This window comes from Pristis pectinata, chromosome 19 (assembly GCF_009764475.1).
Source record: "Pristis pectinata isolate sPriPec2 chromosome 19, sPriPec2.1.pri, whole genome shotgun sequence".
Classification (NCBI taxonomy): domain Eukaryota; kingdom Metazoa; phylum Chordata; class Chondrichthyes; order Rhinopristiformes; family Pristidae; genus Pristis; species Pristis pectinata.
In genome coordinates this window covers 16,434,257-16,455,869 of record NC_067423.1, presented here as the reverse complement: position 1 = coordinate 16,455,869, position 21,613 = coordinate 16,434,257, and the positions used below count along the sequence as shown (strand labels likewise).

General features: G+C 42.2%; 1 protein-coding gene across 1 annotated transcript; it reads left to right on the top strand.

Annotated features, from left to right (window-relative positions):
- The first annotated feature begins 7,624 nt into the window (after positions 1-7,624).
- On the top strand, positions 7,625-21,285 carry arsa (arylsulfatase A). The gene is made up of 7 exons (XM_052034122.1): positions 7,625-8,314; positions 9,040-9,499; positions 12,113-12,282; positions 16,254-16,378; positions 17,054-17,181; positions 17,792-17,894; positions 18,479-21,285. Exons 1-7 carry the CDS (start codon positions 8,091-8,093, stop codon positions 18,775-18,777), a joined length of 1,509 nt encoding a protein of 502 aa, XP_051890082.1. The 5' UTR covers positions 7,625-8,090; the 3' UTR covers positions 18,778-21,285.
- The last annotated feature ends 328 nt before the right edge of the window (positions 21,286-21,613 follow it).

Genomic DNA, 21,613 nt, shown 5'->3' with positions numbered 1-21,613 from the left:
AAACAAGCTATTTTGAAGGCCTATGAATTGGTCCCTGAGGCTTATAGACAAAAATTCAGAGACTTGAGGAAATCTGCAGATCAGACTTATATGGAATTTGCCAATGGAAAGAGAATATGTTTTGAACGATGGTGCCTGGCTAAAAATGTAGATGGGGATTATGATAAATTGACAGAATTGATACTAGTGGAAGACTTTAAAAGATGTGTTCCAGCTGAATTAACAACATATTTAAATGAAAAGGCAGTGGAAACTTTACAAGAAACTGCTAGGTTGGCAGATGATTATGCTTTAACCCATAAATCCAAATGGGGACAACCTAAAACCTTTCAAAAGAGTTACAAAGACAATCCAGGTAAACCAGAGATTAAATTGGGAGGTAATCAAAAAGGAAAAGATGAAAAGAAGCCAGGGCTGGAGAAACCTGTTGAGCGTACTTGTTATTACTGTAGGAAACCTGGCCATGTGATATCTAATTGTGCCCTTTTGAAGAAAAAGAAGGAAGCTGTGCCCAATGCTTGCTTTCAGGCAATTAAAAATCAAAAAGGTTTAGGAGATGCTGTTAAAGATCAGTCCTTGCAAGAGGGAAAAGCGGAAAAGTTGGAGGAGGTGAGAAAAGAATTCCGTTCGTATTTATCAGAGGGTTTTGTTTCACTGAATGATGAGTCACCCCAGGTGCCAGTGAAAATTCTTAGAGATACTGGGGCTAGTCAATCTCTCTTGCTGGACAGTGTTTTAAATTTTGGTGAAGAAAGTGACACTGGTGAAGTAAATCTAGTACGAGGCGTTACAGGTGACACCATGTCTGTCCCTTTTCACAGGGTGATTTTAAAGTCAAAGTTCGTAGAAGGACCAGTCGAGATAGGGATAAGACCTAGTTTGCCAGTGGAAGGAGTTTCTTTGTTATTGGGAAATGACCTTGCAGATGGAGAAATTGTTCCTGTGGTACGGTTAACAACCAAACCAAGAATTGATGAGTCTGAGAATGATTCAGATGTTTACCCATCATGTGCGGTGACTCGAGCTAGAGCTAGAGAATTAGCCAAGACAGACAGTCCGGTGCAGTCTGATGTGGTTCCTTGTGACAGTCCTAAACAGGAAGAAAATTATGATGCCTTATCTGAGACTTTTCTGTCTTCACTGGAGGATCAACATCCTTGTAGTGAGCCTGAATTTAAAGATTTGTCTTTGTCGAGGAAGGATTTTATAGTGGAACAGACAAAGGACCCTGAGTTGACAGAATTGAAAGAAAAAGCTCTCTCATGTGAGGAGATTGAAAAAGTGCCAACTGGATACTATGTCAAAAATGGAGTGTTAATGAGGAAATGGAGACCTCCTCATGTTCCTGTTACTGAGGAATGGGAAGTTATTCATCAGGTTGTTGTTCCAAAAGTTTATAGGGATGAGATTTTAAACCTGGCCTACAGTATGCCTTTGGGTGGTCATTTTGGGGTGAATAAAACTGTAGGGAAGATCTTGAAACAATTCTATTGGCCTGGTTTGAGAAAAGATGTGGTGATGTTTTGTCGAACCTGCCACACATGTCAGATGGTAGGTAAACCAAATCAAAAACCCCCTGTGGCTCCTTTGAAGCCAATTCCTGCTTTTGGGGAGCCCTTTTCGAAGGTGATTGTGGACTGTGTTGGCCCCTTACCAAAGTCTAAGACTGGAAATCAGTATTTGTTAACCATCATGTGTGCCACTTCTAGATTTCCAGAGGCAATACCCCTTAGAAATATTAAGGCCAAGACGGTGTCAAAGGCTCTTGTCAAATTTTTTACCTTGTTTGGTTTGCCAAAAGAAATCCAATCTGATCAAGGTAGTAATTTTATGTCAAAAATTTTTCAACAAATAGTCTATGAGCTGGGAGCAAAGCAGATTGTATCATCTGCATATCACCCAGAATCTCAAGGAGCTCTGGAGAGATTTCATTCTACTCTCAAAAATATGCTGAAGACTTATTGCTTTGAAAACACAAAGGATTGGGACGAAGGTATCCATTTACTTTTGTTTGCCGTTAGAGAATCAATCCAGGAGTCAATAGGATTTAGTCCGTTTGAGCTTGTATTTGGACATAGGGGGAGAGGACCTTTGGAGTTGTTAAGAGAGCAATGGGTTAATGAGGAAGTGCACTTGAGTCTGTTGGACTATGTCCAAAAATTTAAAACTCGGTTGGAGAGAGTCTGCCAGCTAGCGAGAGAGAATCTGAAAACAAGCCAGATAAGAATGAAGACATATTTTGATAGACGTGCTCGGCCTAGGACATTCGCAGTGGGGCAAAAGGTGTTGGTATTTTTCCCTAGCCAAAATAATCCCTTGCAAGCTCATTTTTCTGGACCCTATGTTATTGAATCTCGAGTGACTGATCTAACATATATAATCAAAACACCAGATAGACGCAAGAAAACACAACTCTGTCATGTAAACATGCTAAAACCTTATTATGAGAGGGATTCAGTGGTGGCCTTGGTGGATGATGTAAAGGTTGTTTCTAGAATGCCTGATGTTGATGTTGAGGAAGGCCAATTTAGACCAAATATTGTTCCATCGAAACTAAAAAACAAAAATATCCTGGAGAACCTTGAAACGAAGTTGGACCATTTACAAGTTTCACAAAAACAACAGATGAGAGAATTAATTTTAAAATTTAAAAATCTGTTCCCAGATGTTCCAAACAGAACATCGATAATTACCCATGATGTTGATGTTGGGGATGCAAAACCAATCAAACAACACCCATATCGAATGAATGTGGAAAAAAGTAAACTTGTTGATCAGGAAATAAAATACATGTTGGAAAATGATATTATTAGACATTCTACTTCAAATTGGAGTTCGCCCTGTGTTATTGTACCTAAACCTGATGGAACTGTTAGATTTTGCACAGATTACAGGAAAGTGAATGCTGTAACAAAGTCAGATGCTTACCCTATTCCTAGGGTGGATGATTGCATAGACAGAGTGGGAAAGGCAAAATTTCTTACAAAGATTGACCTATTAAAAGGGTACTGGTGTGTTCCATTAACAGATAGAGGAAGGGAAATTTCAGCCTTTGTAACCCCTTCTGGATTGTATGAATACAATGTTTTGCCATTTGGAATGAAAAATGCTCCGGCAACATTTCAAAGAATGATTAATTCAGTGATTCATGGGTTAAACCATACAGATGCCTACATTGACGACTTAGTGACTGGGAATGATACATGGGAGGATCACATCTCTGCGTTAGAAAGGTTGTTTGAAAGACTTTCCAAGGCTAACCTTACAGTTAACTTGGCTAAAAGTGAATTTGGCCATGCCACTGTGACGTATCTTGGTTATGTTGTAGGTCAAGGCAAGCAAGCTCCTGTTCAGGCAAAAGTTCAAGCAATATCTGAGTTCCCTATTCCCACAGGTACGAGGACTGTTAGAAGATTTTTGGGAATGGTTGGATATTATCGAAAATTTTGTAAAAATTTTGCTGATATTGCTCTTCCCCTAACTAATCTTCTGAAGAAGGGAGTAAAGTTTGTTTGGACAGATTCTTGTCAAGAAGCATTTGAGAAGCTGAAAGCCATTTTATGCTACCATCCTGTGCTCAAAACACCTGACTTTGAAAAGCCATTTTCATTAGCAGTAGATGCCAGTGATGAAGCTGCAGGAGCTGTGTTGTTGCAGAAGGGTGACCTTGATGATATTGACCATCCTGTAGCTTACTTTTCAAAGAAATTTAATGAGCATCAAAAGAATTATTCCACCATAGAGAAAGAATTACTGTCGCTTGTTTTAGCCTTGCAACATTTCAGTGTATATGTTTGCACCACTCAGAAATCATTGACTGTGTATACAGATCATAACCCATTGGTGTTTCTGAGCCGAGTCAAAAACAAGAACAGAAGGCTGTTAAACTGGAGTTTAATTTTGCAAGAGTTTGATCTCATGATAACTCACATTAAAGGCAAAGATAATGTGATTGCTGATTGTCTTTCTCGATGTTAAATGGGAAACATGTATCTGTACTAATCTGATAGTCTGTAGTTGTGTAGCATGATAATTATTAACATTACTAACTATGTGCGGTTAAAATTTTCTTGGGAAATTTTTTTTTTAGGTGGGAGGTGTTACGGACTCAGTGAAAGTCCCTTTAAGATAGAGAGTGTGTGTGTATGTGTGTGTGGGGCGTGCTTACGTCAATAGAAGATAAAGGACGTAATGACGTTGTTGAAGGAGTCAGAAGAAGAAGAAGAAGGAGAGAGAGAGAAGGGAGAGAGACACCAGCCTGCTTGTTTTCTCTATCGATGGATGAGAAACAATAACTGTGTTTGCCATAGAAATCCATGTATGGAAGTTGGAAGTAATCCGGTGGAGTTCACTTTGTTGCTGACCTGTAGAGGGAAACAGGTATTTGTGTGTGGACGACCACGGTTCGGATGCTTTTCGGGGTGAGGAAGTCACTACCGAGTAAACACTGGAGTGTCGTTTGGGTTCCATCGTGGAACATTTGGATTTCGTATGTACTCTCTCTATGTTTTTCTACATCTACATCTTATCTTCAGACAACGGTGGTTGTTGAAGAAGCCCTTGCTCATGTTTCACCTTATGGCTTGCGGAACTGAACTTTAAGAACCATTCCGGAACTGGGAGTTTTGGACTTTGTCACACACACACACACGACGAGTTTAGTTTTGGGGTTAACGTTCAAGGTTTAACATTCTTGAATTCTAACATACTAACATTTTTACTTTTATTTTACGTATTATCATAAGTAGTGATTAATAAAATAGTTTTTAACACTAAATCATGCTCAGTGTGTTTCTTTTGTTGCTGGTTCGTGACACCCAATATTTTAAAATATAAATATAGTGTGGTTGGTTAATTTTACAATGATAGGTAATCTTCATGTTTTGCTCTCCCCTTGCTCACATGCCATACCAGGAGTTTTCCCAGGTGTGTTCTACCCTGAATAAAGGATGCATGGGTGGGTGGGAGGCAGGGTAGGGTCAGGCTCCTGCTAAATGAAACTACAATTACTGAGTTGCTGAAGCAATGAGGATATGTCACTACATCGGTGGGGACGTGATGCTTGGGCTACAACTAAATGAGGGCTACCTACCCATCCACCATGTTTCTGATGAAATCTTGGTTGTCCTGTACTCCTGTAACCAAGGTCCCTGCCGGAATGTGACCTGTTTCCCTCCAGACACAAAGTGTTATGGGAAGAGTGACCAAGGTGTGGTCCTCTTGCTCCTGGTAAAGAATAACAAGGTGGTCCAACAGCCAGTCAGCTTTCCCATGTTCACTCCACAGTACAATTACTTTACAAGACAATTCTTCCATGTGAGTTCCTTACCTTCATAGCTTTTGGCAAAATTTCAACTTGGGTTGACTCAGTCCACCAACACCTAAAATTTAATGTTCCTCAATGGCCTTGCGCCTTTTACATCTCTACCCTCATGCAGCCCTGAAATCTCTGGATTCTTCCAATTCTACCCTTTTGTACATTGGTAATTTTCATCCCTCCACCACTGGTGGCTCTGTCTTCAGCTGCTGAGACCCCAAGCTCTGGAATTCTTTCCCACCCATCTTACTCGACCTCCTCCTTTCCTGTCCACTAGGAAGCTGCTTAAAAACCTACTTAGATAAAGCTTTCAGTCATATGTCCTTATATATCCTGATGATGCTCGCTATCAATCTTTATCTTTTAATGCCCTTGTGAACCTTAAGGCTCCACAAAAGGAATGTGCATAAAAATCACCACCAGTTGGGGAGCACTTGCAACTGCAATCTTAATGTTCCGGTTCCACATTTACAGCACATCCACTGTCAACACATTGCTAGCACAGGCTTCACAAAAAAAAGGCTACAAGGAATTCTCTTGGTGAAGCACTAATAGAATTTGATGCCTTAAATATGGCACCTAAGGAAGGCTATACAGAATGCCAGATTGAAGATTAAAGTAATGGTCTTCACCAGCAGTGATGATGAGAATGCTGAATTAGAGACACACTATTTCATTAACTTTGTCTGAAATCTGTTAGAATATGAAGGTCACTTTTAATTCTGCTTATTCATTCTCGGGATCTAGATGTAGCTGGCAAGACCAGAACCATTCCTAGTTATAGAAGCATACAGTATAAAAACAGACTCTATGGCCTATCATATCTATGCAGGCCATCAAGTAGCTATCTATACCAGTCTCATTACCAAACATTCAGCCATAGCCTTCTATAACATGGTGTTTCAAATGCTTGTCTAAATACATTTTAAAAGTTGTGTGTAAAATATCTTCCTCAAGTCCTCTCTAAACCTAAACTCCATGATCTTAGACATCTCTGCTAACTTCCCTCTTTAATCTATTAAACAGATGGCTTTATAAACATTCAGTTAACTTCATCAACTCTGACCTTACCCTATCAAATATATACCCTTTGTCCTATAATCCCTTTGACAATGTCCCGCATGGTAGGCTAGTTTGATAGGTTAGAACACATGGGATCCAAGGTGAGCTAGCCAATTGCATACAAAGTTGGCTTGGTGGTAGGACATAGAGGGTGGAAGTGGAGGGTTGTTTTTCAGATTGGACTAGTGATGTGCCACAGGGATTGGTGCTGGGTCCTCTGTTGTTTGTCATATAGATTAATGATTTGGATGAGAAGGTAGGTGGCATATTTACAATTGATGCCAAAATTGGTGGATAGTGAAGAAGGTGGTCTAAGGTTACAACTGGGAAAGTGGGCGGAGGACTGGCAGATGGAATTTAACTTAGACAACTGCGAAGTGATGCATTTTGGGAAGTTAAACCAGGGCAAGACTTGATACAGTGAATGGCGGAGGCCTGAGGAGTGTTGTTGACCAAAGAGGATTTTGGGTACAAGTGCACAGTTCGCTAAAAGTGGTAATGCCAATAGACAGGGTGGTGAAGAAGGTTTATGGCATGCTTGTTTCAGTGGCCGTGGCATTGATTAAAAGATTTGGGATGTCATGTTACAATTGTACAAAGCGTTGGTTAGATCGCACTAGGGGTATGAAGTTATGGTAGCTATGCTATAGAAAGGATGTGATTAAGTTAGAGAGGGTGCAGAATATATTCACGAGGATGTTGCTGGTACTGGAGGGCTTGAGTTATAAGGAGAGATTGGATAGGCTGGAACTGTTTTCCCTGGAACAACGGAGGCTGAGGGGTGACCTGATAGAGGTTTATAAAATTATGATAGGGTAGAGTGACGTAGTCTTTTCCCCAGGGTAGAGGAGTCCTAGGTTTAAGGTGAGAGAGAAAAGATCTAAAAGGGATCTGAGGGGCAAGTTTTTCACACAGAGTGACATGTATATCGAATGAGCTGCCAAAAGAGGTGGTAGAAGCGAGTATAATTACAATGTTTAGAAAACATTCGGATAAGTACATGGATAGGTATGGTTTAGAGGAATATGGGCCAAATGCAGGCAAGTGGAACTAGTTTAGATAGGCATCTTGGTTAGCATGGCCAAGTTGGGCTGAAGGGCCCATTTCTGTGCTGTATAACTCTATGAATCTATTTATTCCTCCCCACCCTCTCTGCAACTAAAAGCTAACTTGTTTTCTCATTTTCCCAGTTCTTTCAAAGGTTCTCTGACCTGAATTGTTAACTCTGTTCCTTTTTTACCCCCGATGTTGCCTGATCTACTAGTTTTTCCAGCATTTTCAGTTTTTATTCTCTTCATTCTCCATCACCTCCAGAATCACACTGAGAACCTCGAGGCCACACGTCAAGACCACGACCACACCTTCCCCCACCCAAAATTTTAAATATTTGATTTTTTTAAATTTTCTAGTCCTGATGAAAGATCATTGATCTGAAACATTACGTTTTTTCTCTCCACAAATGATGCCTGACCTGCTGAATATTTCCAGCATTCATTTCAGATTTCCTGCATAATTGTAAGGTTCCTCAATTGGCAGTAACACCGCCTCTCAAGTGTTTCCACCACTTTTATTACTGCTACTGGGACGTTATCCCTGTGTTACTTCCTCGGTTCCTCTCCGTCCTCTTTGTATAACTCTCCGCAGGCGTTGCTTTATAACTTCTTGTGCAATATCCTTCCCCTGGTCGGTGTCGCTGTGTGTGGCTGATCCTATGGTGCTGCTCTGCTCGCTGTTGCTGGCACTGGGCCCGGGCCTGGGCCTGGCCGTTGCCAGCCGCCCCGGGGTAGTGTTGCTCCTGGCCGATGACCTCGGATACGGAGATCTGGGCTGCTTCGGCCATCCGAGCTCCCGGACTCCTAACCTGGACCGGCTGGCAGCTTCGGGCCGGAGGTTCAGCGATTTCTACAGCGCGTCCAGCGTCTGCAGCCCATCTCGGTGAGAGGGAGGCCCGGGGCTCGGCTGCGGGCCGGGCCGGGAATTCAATGTGGGATCTGCAAGACTCAGTCACTGTTTAAATAACATTTTGCACCACCTCGAAGGCCCGGCGAAACTTTCATTTAACTCTTCTAGCAGTGCAGCACTTTGGAAAGATGAGTCAGCAAAAATTGCAATCTTATGCAAAGTGCATTGATCTGCTGCAACCTAAGGTGATGATTGCATCTGTGTGGGAGCATCCCACTAAGCATCATCCCAGAATTTCCTGGATATGCAGAGAATGGAGGGATATGGAACACGTGAAGACAGGATAAATCTAGTTTAATTTTACATGATGTTCAGCATAGCCATGGTGGGCCATTCCTGTGCTGTAATGTAATGTTTTATGTTCTAAGGACTGGAGCTCATTACGACAGGGTATAGTGAGATTTGAACCTTGCAACTTGTAACCTTCTGAGGTTGTAAGGTTCCCACTGGGCCAAAAACGTCGTTCAAGAGATGTCAAAGCAGGATCAGGCTCTGCCACTTGCTCAGAAATGCAGCTTGGCTTCGCCCAGTTATTGCTTCTTAAATGACAAATGTTTGACTCTTGTGCTTTTCACCATTCTTAGTGACTTCACTATGGATCCACACCAAGGTTTCTCAATATTTTAAAATAAAAATCCAGTGTAGGTACTTATTTTTACATTGATCAATAATTGTCGTGTTCTGCTTCTTCCTTTTAGGGCAGCCTTGCTCACAGGCCGTTACCCTACACGGTCAGGAATTTTCCCAGGCGTGTTCTACCCTGGATCAAGGGGGGGACTTCCACTAAATGAAACTACAATTGCTAAGTTGTTGAAGCAACAAGGCTATGTCACTGCCATGGTGGGGAAATGGCACTTGGGCTATGGATTCAATGGGAGCTACCTACCCATCCACCATGGTTTTGATGAATTCCTGGGTGTTCCATACTCCCATGACCAGGGTCCCTGCCAGAACTTGACCTGTTTCCCACCGGACACCAAGTGTTATGGAGAGTGTGACCAAGGAGTGGTCCTCTTGCCCCTGATCAGGAATGACAAGGTGGTCCAGCAGCCGGTCAGCTTTCCCAAGCTCACTCCACAGTACGATGGCTTTGCAAGAGACTTCATTCTAAGAGCAACAAAACAGCAAAAACCATTCTTCCTTTATTATGCATCACATGTGAGTAGCTTAACATTATAGCTTTGGCAAAATTTCAGCCAGGGCTGACTTAATCCACCAATAACTACAGTTTATAATGCTTATCCTTCCTTGTCCTCTCAACCTCTGAGAGAAAGAGAATCCCAGGGGTTTCTATAGCTATATTAAGAGCAAAAGGATAGTAAGGGACAAAATTGGTCCTCTTGAAGATCAGTGTGCGTGGAGCCAAAAGAGATGGAGGAGATCTTAAATGAATTTTTTGCATCTGTATTTACTCAAGAGACAGACACAGAGTCTATAGAGCTGAGGCAAAAGAGTAACAAGGTTATGGACAGTATCCAGATTACGGAAGAGGAAGTGCTTGCTGTCTTGAGGCAAGTTAGGGTGGATAGATCCCCAGGACCTGACGAGGTGTCCGCTTGGAACTTGTGGGAGGCTAGAGCAGAAATTGCAGGGGCCCTGGCAGGGATATTTAGAACGTCCTTAGCCACGGGTGCGGGAGGCGTGGAGGATAGCTAATGTTGTTCCATTGTTCAAGAAAGACTCTTAAGTATAGGCTGGTGAGCCTGACGTCAGTTGTGGGTAAATTATTGGAATGTATTCTAAGGGACAGGATATATAAGTATTTGGATAGACAGGGCCTGATTAAGGATAGTCAATGTGGCTTGGTGCGTGGCTGGTCATATCTAACAAATCTTATAGAGTTTTTGGAGGAGGTTACCAGGAAGGTTGATGAAGGGAAGGCGGTGGACGTTGTCTACATGGACTTTAGCAAGGCCTTTGACAAAGTCCCACATGGGAGGCTGCTTCAGAAGATTAAATCACTTGGCATTCAGGATGAAGTAGTCAATTGGATTCAAAGGTGGCTTAGCGGGAGAAGCCAGAGAGTGGTAGTAGAAGGGTTTCTCTCTGACTGGAGGCCTGTGACTAGTGGTCACAGGCCTCCAGTCAGAGAGAAACTGCAGGAATTGGTGCTGGGCCTATTGTTGTTTATCATCTATATCAATGATCTGGATGATAATGTGGTAAACTGGATCAGCAAATTTGCAGATGACACCAAGATTGGGGGTGTAGTGGACAGCGAGGAAGGCTATCCAAGCTTGCAAAGTGATCTGAACCAGCTAGGAAAATGGACTGAAAAATGGCAGATGGACTTTAATGCAGACAAGTATGAGGTGATGCACTTTGGAAGGACAAACCAGGGTAAGACTTACACAGTGAATGGTAGGGCACTGAGGTGTGCGGTAGAACAAAGGGACCTGGGAATACAGATCCATAATTCCTCGAAAGTGGCATCACAGGTAGATAGGGTCGTAAAGAGAGCTTTTGGCACATAGGCCTTCATGGATCAGTACACTGAGTACAGGGGATGTTGTGTTGAAGTTGTATAAGATGCTGGTGAGGCCAAGTATTGTATGCAGTTCTGGTCACCTACCTACAGGAAAGATACCAATAAGTTTGAAAGAGTGTAGAGGAAATTTACACGGATGTTGCTGGGACTTGAGGACTTGAATTATAGGGGAAGGTTGAATAGGTTAGGACTTTATTCCCTGGAGCACAGGAGAATGAGGGGAGATCTTATAGAAGTATACAACATTATGAGGAGTATAGGTAGGGTGAATGCATGCAGGCTTTTTCCCCTCAGGTTGGGTGACAGTAGAGGTCATAGGTTTAGGGTGAAAGGTGAAATATTTAAGGGGAATCTGAGGGGGAACTACTTCACTCAAAGGGTGGTGCGAGTGTGGAACGAGGTGCCAGCGGAAGTGGTAGCTATGGGTTCAATTATAACGTTTAAGAAAAATTTTGATGGGTACATGGATGAAAGAGATATGGAGGGCTATGGTCCAGGTGCAGGTAGATGGGACTAGGCAGAAAACCAGGCCAGCATTAACTAGGTGGGCTGAAGGGCCTATTTCTGTGCTGTACTGCTCAATGACTCTATCTTTTGAATGTATCAGTTCTGTCCTCTTGTACATGTTTGATATTCATCTCTGCACCACTGGCTGCTCTGTCTTCATTTGCTGAGGCCTTAAACTCTGGTATTCTTTACTACCCACCAGACCTGACTGCCACTTTTTCTACCTCCTGTAAGAGGCTGTGTTAGACCTACTTTGACCAAGTGTTTAGTTCCTCTCCCAGCAGCTCCTGATGTGACCTGGTGTCAATCTTTGTCTGATAATGTTCTTGGAAGTACAAATGTTAAAAGTTTGGAATGGAGAATCAGTAGTGTTTTGGTTTAAATGCCAGTGTATGCCTGTGATCGATACACTACTATCCTAAAGTGGCACAAATGTATCATTCTTCATTAGCCTGGGCAGTGTGGAAAAGCCATATGTGTAGCTCTTGTGCTCAGTTTTACATCAATCATTACATAATTCTGACATGCCTGTCACTCTGTGACCTGCTCTGAACCCATCTTTGTATTCTTGATGTACTGTACAGTTCCATATCTAATGGAAATATTGTACACTATGTCATGTACAATTAATGGGTGGAGCATTTCGCCAGCAACTCACTGGTATTTCTCTTCAGATGCTGAGGCTTTATAAAGGGAATATGTACAGGTAAAATTCACCATAGGATCTGGACAGCAACTGTAATGGCAATCCTAACTTTCTATTCCTGTGTTTGCAGCACACCCATTATCCACAGTTTGCAAGTGCAGGCTTTACAAGAAAATCTCAGAGGGGTCCTCTGGGGGACGCACTGATGGAATTTGATGGTTCGGTGGGGCAGATATTGAAGGCCTTACGTGATGCCGGAGTGGAGAATAACACACTAGTCTTCTTCACCAGTGATAATGGGTATGTTGAATTAGAAATACACAGGTTTGTTATGTAAATCTGAAATTTGTTAGAATGTGCAAATCATTTTTAATCCAGGGATCTAGTGTTGCTGGCAAGGCCAGAATTTATTTCCGTTGCTAGTTGCCCAAGAAAGTGCTGCTGGGTTTTGGAGAGCCATTGCTCTCTAGCAGTTTGTTACAATCCTGCTGAACTATTTCTGGGGCAGTTGTGATTAACCACATTGTTGTGAGATTGGAATTAATGCTGCCTGTGCAAAATTCTCCAAATCCACTGCAAAGGTAAGCAAACCAATGCCATTGTCCTCTTCCTGGCCAATATCCCCAGTATTAAAGTCTTCACATTCAGTCGGCTCCACTGCGTAGATCATATCACTCATATCCCCAACACCAAACAGCTTTATTCAAAGCTTTGTTACAGGAAAAAAACCATCAAAGATTTTTGACAAATGCAAAAATCCCCACTGACTGTGGGGAATCTCTTGGCCTGTGACCAATGTGGAGAAGGAGCATTTGACATCTCAAGTCCTTGCATTGGGAGCACATGGAAGCTCAATGGACTAGTACCTCCTGCCCCATCTGTAGTAGGTCTGCAAGTCCCACATTAGTCCCATCAATCACCTCATAGCCCCCAAAACCTGAGTGGAAGCTGATTATCCTTGATCCTAAGGGACTGCCCAATAAAGTTCGGAGCAAGCAGGAAGGTGGGTCGCTTTCCCTAAAGGATGAGGAAACAGTTCAGTTGAGGCTTTACAAAAATCCATTAATTTCTTAGGTGCTATTACTGGCGTCAGCTTTTCGTTTCCTGGTTTTAAACAGAGTCCATGTTCTCCAGCTGTCTTGATGCAATCTGAACTGGTGTTCTCTGGATTATTAGCTCCATGACAACAACTACAGCACTTTTATATCCTAGTACAGCCACGGGTTTGTCTGGGTTAATCTTGATGCTTCAAAATCAGGCATTTTACATTTTGAAAGCACAGTACTATAATAGAACCATAGAACAATACAGGCCCTTCGGCCCACCATGATGTGCCGCCGTTCAAACCACACCTAAGACTATCTAACCCCTTCCTCCCACATATCCCTCTATCTTAAATTCCTCCATATGCTTATCTAATAATCTCTTGAACTTGACCAACGTATCAGCCTCCACCACCACCCCAGGCAGTGCATTCCATGCACCAACCACTTTCTGGGTGAAAAACCTCCCTCTGATATCTCCCTTGAACTTCCCACCCATTACCTTAAAGCCATGTCCTCTTGTTTTTGAGCATTGGTGCCCTGGGAAAGAGGCGCTGGCTGTCCACTCTATCTATTCCTCTTAATATCTTGTATACCTCTATCATGTCTCCCCTCATCCTCCTTCTCTCCAATGAGTAAAACCCTAGCTCCCTTTAGTCTCTCCTCATAATCCATACTCTAAACCAGGCAGCATCCTGGTAAATCTCCTCTGCACCCTTTCCAACGCCTCGACATCCTTCCTATAATGAGGCAACCAGAACTGGACACAGTACTCTAAATGTGTGCTAACCAGAGTTTTGTAAAGCTGCATCATTACTTCGTGGCTCTTAAACTCGATCCCACGATTTATGAAAGCTAACATCCCATAAGCTTTCTTAACTACCCTATCTACCTATGAGGCAATTTTCAGTGATCTGTGGATATGAACCCCCAGATCCCTCTGCTCCTCTACACTGCCCAGAATCCTGCCATTTACCTTGTACTCCGCCTTGGAGTTTGTCCTTCCAAAGTGTACTGCCTCACACTTCTCCAGATTGAACTCCATCTGCCACTTGTCAGCCCAGCTCTGCATCCTATCAATATCCCTCTGTAAGCTTCGACAGCCCTCCACACTATCCACAACACCACCGATCTTTGTGTCATCTGCAAACTTGCTAACCCACCCTTCCACCCCCTCATCTAAGTCATTAATAAATATCACAAAAAGTAGAGGTCCCAGAACCGATCCCTGTGGGACACAGTAATCACAGCCCTCCAATCCAAGTGCACTCCCTCCACCACAACCCTCTGCTTTCTACAGGCAAGCCAATTCTGAATTCACACTGCCAAGTCTCCCTGGATCCCTTGGCCTCTGACCTTCTGAAGGAGCCTACCATGTGGAACCTTATCAAACGCCTTACTAAAATCTAAGTAGACCACATCCACTGCACTACCCTCATCAATCTTCCTGGTCACCTCCTCAAAGAACTCTATCAGGCTTGTGAGGCAAGATCTTCCCTTCACAAAGCCATGCTGGCTGTCCCTAATCAGTCCATGATTCTCTAAATGCTCATAGATCCTATCCCTTAGAATCCTTTCTAACAGCTTACCCACCACAGATGTAAGGCTCACTGGTCTGTAATTCTGACCAGTCTGTAATAATAGCTAATGATCAGTTCGCAGAGGCCTGGAGCATCGATCTGGAAACGTGTTCAAATTTCACCCTGGCACTAGGGAGCTTAAGTTCAAGAAATTAAGTAAGTAGAAATGATAACTTGCTATCAGTATTGATAATCTTGAAACTGTCAGATTGACATCAAAACCATATTTTGTTTGGTAACATCCTTCAGAGAAATAAATCTGCCATCTTTACCCAGTCCAGCTCATTGTTGATCCTGAAATGGCCAACGGCCATGTAAACCTCATAAGCTGAGTAAAACAATGCTGGCCTTTTGGATGCCCAGATCCTGTGAATGAATAAAGTGTAAAGGAGCTTTCCTTTGTACCTAACCAATATAGTACATGGCTTAGCAGTGTTGATGGAGTCGTTTAAAGGGAGCCTTACTGTGTATCAACTATTTGGTCCCTGGTTGGTGTGAGAGGACCCTGTTTTAATGGGGTGTGGCAATGATGCTGTGGTTGGGAACTTCCACTGGGAATGGGGAAGGGTTATGTGGGTGGGCTGGGTTCTCCCATTTGACCTCTGAAGAAACATCATTTACACAATGTATCCTGGAGGGGATCCTAGGGAAATTCCTGATCTGTTTCAATAAAAAGGAGCTGCCATAGTTATCAAAATTAATTTCCTAACATAACCTTGGGCCTGCAGGTTTAACGTGTTTGGCCGCATAAACCGTTTAATTTTAATTAAAACTCTACTTTTTGCCCTCTGCATAATTGATTGTCCCTGTCTCCTCTGTCAACTCCATGGACTGAGCGTAAAAATCTACCTGTTAACTGTTGAGACCAGTGCTCATACGGAGGAAGTGGGGAGTTGGAAAGTACAGTAGATCAAACAAAGTGAAATTTTGAGATTCAGAATTTTCAATAGCTTGATTTAGAATCTCTTCAACTTGATGGTTTCTTTGTGGTTAGAATACACCAAACAAGAAACCAAAATAAATCAGCATTGTGTATGGGATTTGGTGAGTAGTAAATTTTATTGTTTTAGTAAATAGAATTTAAAGTGAAAAGCAGTGAATATGGTGAGATGCTGGCTGGATCAATAATCCAAATTCTTGGTGTCTGGGTAAGGACTTAAAAATTATTTCAAGCAAATAATATTGTCAAATACGTAAAAGACACCAGTCATAATTCACTGGTTTTAGATAAGGAACCCCTTATTGTCTTATTGTTGTTTGATGCCTGAGCAGAAACTAAACTATTAGTAAACTTTACTATTTCTATCTTCATATACATAATCTAAAAAATATGATCTTGCATGGTTAAACTAAAATTTGTTCTATAAGAATGATATTCAGAAGTGATTTGGTTTGTCATTCTGTTACTTGCCACAAAAACATGGAGAGTGGAGAAAGTCTTAGTTTATCTGTAATACATGTTATACCTGTTTTGAGAGTGTGTCGTAGCGCAGAGCAGAGAGTTATAGGCTGATCTAACCTACATTGAACCTGCCTTGAAAGGTCAGCAGCTGTGAGAGGCATTAGAAGTACTGGTTGCTTCAGGACGGTTCTAAGTTGTTATTGTGGTAGTAAAACTCTTATCTATAATGACCTATTCTGTTTTCAGCCCAGAGCTGATGCGACGATCACGTGGTGGAAATGCAGGGCTGCTGAAGTGTGGCAAAGGCACCACATATGAAGGTGGAATGAGGGAACCTGCAATTGCCTACTGGCCTGGCCAGATTGCTCCAGGTCTGCACTCTTGGGCGTCCAGCTGCTTAAATATTGATCATGCTCCAAGTCTGAACATGTAATCTTGCTGTGAACAGAACCCCTCTTTAAGAGATTGCCTTAGTCAGGATTCCATTCAACTCCAGACAGGTCCCTTTGGCAAATCATTGACCAAACCACAGTTACTTTTTGACCCGGACTCCACTTTGTACCATATATCTAGAAAATAAATAAATATATATTTCAACTTCAGTAGATTTCCAGCATATTGTTCTTTTGGTGAGAAGAGAGTTCCAATTTTCCATTAACCGTTAGCTTCTTGCTTTCACTCCTAAATGATTGGGCTCCAATTTTAAAGTTATACTTTCTTAGATTCTCCACCAAAACAAATAGCTTTTCTGAACTGTAACTTACTATTAATTCCTTTTATCAATTTGAAGTCTTTGATTAGATTAGCACAGATCTATTTTTCCAATAGATTTTACTTCCACTTATTTCTTGGAAGCATCCATTTTATTGTGTTCCTTAATATACACATATATACTAAATGCTTCTCTACAGATTATTGAACAGACATGTTATCATGATCGATTTAACTGGGGAGGGTAGGATTATGTTAAATAGCTCCTGGCCTTTAATGATGCGTAACAGGAATGATATCCCTTTCGAAAGGTAATGACTTTCTCTACCCTGCAGGTGTGACTCACGAACTGGCCAGCACCCTGGACATCCTGCCAACAATTGCCAGCCTCACAGGTGCAGAGCTTCCACACGTCAAACTCGATGGATACGATATGAGGGATATCCTCTTCAATAACGGGAAGGTACATGTTGTCCTATTTCATCCTGTAAACTTACCCCAGGTATCAGTATTCGAACCGTGTGCATTTAGAAGTAGTGCCTTTAAATTAGAGAAGTATTCCCTGATGTCCCAGCCAATATTTAATATCATGACCAACATCAGATTGTCTTGTCTTTATCTCATTGTTGTTTTCTGATCTTGCTGTGCCTTGATTAGCTACTGCAGTTTCCCTAAATCAAAATTGCTTCATTGGCTGCAAACACTTTGGATGATTCAGGACAGAGGCTGCCATTTACCACTGGCCACCTGGGCTGCTGCCAACTGGCTCTGCCTTTGCAGGCTGCAGGTCAATGGCAAGTTATTTACAATCCTCTGCCTCACTGCACTCAGACCGACAATACAGGATCAGTACTGGTGATGGCATTGAAAAGGATGACACCCTTGACATGAGTTAGTTAAGTTTTTGATTATCATAGAACAGTACAGCACAATACAGGACCTTCGGCCCACAATGTTGTGCCAACCTTTGAACCTCACCTAAGACTATCTAACCTCTTCCTCCCACATATCCCTCTATTTTAAATTCCTCCATATGCTTATCTAGCAATGTTGTGTCCTTTAATGTTTTGCAGAGCAAACGGGACACCATGTTTTACTACCCGGCAGCCCCCAGCAAGAAGCTGGGAGTTTTTGCTATACGCAAAGAGCGGTATAAGGCCCATTACTACACTCAAGGTAAAGCAGCTCGGAGAGGGCAAGCACAAGTGATAGAAATTTAGGCAACTGAATGTTTAACTTTGCCTTGTAAGACAGAGGCTGCAACTACGTGTGGGTGTCTGGCCTGTGTGAAAAAATGTGGCATTGTGTAAAGAGAGGCATTGTGTGAGCGGAGAGAATGGTGCTGTGATTGAGAGTGAGAACATGTGGCATGTAGTAAAGAATATGGCTGTGAGGGAGAGTGGCAAGTTAAAGGGAGAGTGACAAAGGTGTCTGTGTGAGAGTGATCCTGAGTGTGAGGGAGAGAAGTGCACTGTGAGAATTGTACTGTGAAAGAGAGAGAGTGACACTAAAGGCCTGAGGGAAAGAGGGAAAGTAGGTTGAGCAAGCAGGGAGTACTGGGAATAAGTCATCAAGTGTAACACAAGTTTTAAAGAATGTGACAGTGGCACCATGGTGAGAGATTGCACTGTGCACATCAAGCTCCAAGTGACAGGCATTTGTGTTGTGATCCATTGGGACTGACCGTCCAAGATATTTACTATTTGTTCAAGGTATTAAATGAAAATGTTGACAGATATTTTCATTCATCCTTTCACCAGGTTCTACCCACAGTGACACCACTCCCGACCATGCCTGTCATTGGGACTCGCTACTTGCCTTCCATGACCCTCCACTGCTTTTTGACTTGGAAGCTGATCCTTCTGAGAACTATCCCCTGAGCAGCTCCGACATTCCCAATTATCACTGGATAATTGACCAGATACACAAGGAAAAGTTGATGTTTGAACAGGGAATGGAGTTTGGGGAAAGCCAAATTGAGAGAGGACTTGACCCAAATCTCGAACCTTGCATTAAAGTTGGGTGTAGACCCCGGCCTGCCTGCTGTATTAAGACTTAAAATGGAAGAAGGAAAGAAGGCAAAACACACCCTAACACCACTTACTAAAAACTAATGACTGATCTTAACGAGGGCTTCTGGGAGATGGGGAGCATTAGCATTCTCCTGGTAGCTGGAATCTCAGCTGCAACCTTAAGTATTTTGGAAATGAGAATGAAATCGAGTGACTTTGAGTGAAAGAATAATCCCAGAAAGGGAAGGACGGGTACTCAGGACCCCATGAAAAATCAACGTCCCATTGAATTTTGATTAATTACAACATCCCTTTAATCTTTCTGACTATATTTTTGATGTGCATTTTTGCTCAATCAGTGAGTATAGTGATAGTTGGCTCTTACATCAACTCATATAACGTCTGCATTTTATTGATCTTGCCCAGCTTTAGCTCTTAACTATAATTTCAATTCACATGTACTTCTGTCTGATTCTCACCCTAACTCTGTGATCACTCAAAGGAGTTCATTCCCACCTGTACAGGCTATCACACCTGTCTGCAGTTCTATGGTCAGTTGTCGTTTGCCCTCAAACACTTCTTTTTATATATATGCAAAGGTCACACGTGGCAATATGATTGAAGCAAACCTGCTGTGTTCAAACAAGTCCATATTTGCCCATGAATAGGTTATTCTAAATTAGTCCTGAACTTAAATCTGGCAGAAAAGTTGTTTGGTTTTGCGCTTATCAGAACCTGCAAAAGCTCTTGCTTTGTAGAATTCTTTTCTACTCTTTCACAAGTCTCATAGACAGTAAGGCTAAATAAGTCATATTTTAAAAAGCAGATTCAATAGGAGGCCATATGTCACTGGGTTAGTTCTGCTTAGGCCACTGTACAAGTAACTTCATAAAATCCATTTCACAACCTGAGGATGGCACGGTAGCGTAGCGGTTAGCACGAAGCTATTACAGTGCCAGTGATCGGGAGTCAATTCCCGTCGCTGTCTGTAAGGAGTTTGTACGTTCTCCCGTGTCTGCGTGGGTTTCCTCTGGGTGCTCCGGTTTCCTCCCACATTGCAAAGACATTAATTTGGGTTTAAAATGGGCAGCGCGGACTCGCTGGGCCAGAAGGGCCTGTTACCACGCTGTAAATAAAAAAACCTGCTTTTAAAGATTCCCTTTCAAGTCCTCGTGATTCCTCATGGCATGCTGGGATAGGAAATTTGGTCCGTTTTACTTGTGAAGGCTACAAGTGTGTTTACAGTACAGCCACTTGATGTCCATAATGTTGATTTATCTTGGATTAAATGCATTCTTGCTGCACTCTTAACCATAGCATAGTCAATATTATTGTGATCCTGAGTTCCAAGTGGCCTGTGTTGCCCACACTCCAATTGCATTGAAGACCTATAACTTTTTATCTCATCTCCCTCAGTCTTCCTTCCCTCCTACAACTTCCAAACCTTTGTGTCATCTCAACAATACTTTATACCTCATGTTCTCTGCTTCCGCTACCTGCACCAATTGCTTTTGCTTTGGACAAGGGCAATCTAGGATTTTTCTTAGTAGGAAGGAGAGTTGAAACGAGGAGGTCATTCCGCTGTCATCCTTTAACCTCAACTCCTTTTTCCTCATCTCTGTTTCACACCCCTGGATTTGTTTTGAAAACTCCATTCGACTGTCAGTCTCCACAGCCCTTTAATGAAAAGAGTTCAGACTTCTGCTCACCTTTGTGTGAAGAAGAGATTTCTAATTTCATTCTTGAAATGCCTGGGTTTAATTAAAAGGAGATGTCTTTTCATTCCTGTTTTCTTCACCAAAGGGAATAATTTCCATCTATATCTACACCACTGAATCACCTAACGACTGTAAGTACCTCAACCATCCAAACTCAAAGGAATCCAAAGTAGAAAATGTGTTATTTTAGCATCCAGGTTTTTAACATGGTTAAATATTGAATTTTGGGGATATGATCTTGGTGGCCTCCTCTATAAGGAAGCAGTTTGTAAAACTAATATTCAGTGATTACATTGTGGTGATCAGCAAATCTTTTATTATCTGAGTGAAAAATTAACTTCACTAACTAATCATTATATGCTTCTTTCGTATGCTCAGGATATGGTTTTCGTGAACATGGGTTAAATGAATAAGCCCCACTAATTACCTATTGTCACTGAGGCCTATGGAGCGATATGGTTGGGGTGCCTTATTGGCTGTGCTGGATTTGCCAATCCTGCTTACTGATTATGCAAGAATGGTTATTGGTGTCTGGGTTATAGAGGGTCCCTGCTTTTTTTTTTATTGCTGTCTACAGACACTGCTGGGAAGCTTGGGTGTGGGCATCAGTTGACTTTGTATCTACCATTCCCACCATCCTTCCAAAACCCTGCTGCTGACAGTGACCAAAGAAATAGCCTCTCATGTGAAGTATCAGAGTACTCCCAGGGTCTGTGGAACTGCACCCCATGAGTCAGCAGCTGCAAGAGGGGAAAGTGAACTGTAACACCAAATTCTGCCTTCAGGATGGGAGGAAATAAGCATTAATGTGAAATAAAATGAAATATTTCTCTGTCATTATGCCTCAGTTGTCCATTGCATTTTGATTTTTCTCCAAAAGAGAACCTTACGAAACTGGCTGGTGGTCTCTGAGCAACAACATTCAATGAGTGTTGCTTCTTTTCAGCCACTGAAGCTGACGTGTCATGAACTTTTTTTTAACTTTGTCTTGGGCTGTAGACAAGCATGTATTTCAATCCTAAGTGCAATGTGAAATTGATTGGGTATTTTGGGACTACAGTCTATTTGGAGATGGTGCACCTGCAATGCTTTTAGGTAAGAAATTACAAAAGACAGACACCTTTCCTTCCAGAGTAAACCATTTCTACCTACCCTTTATTTATCT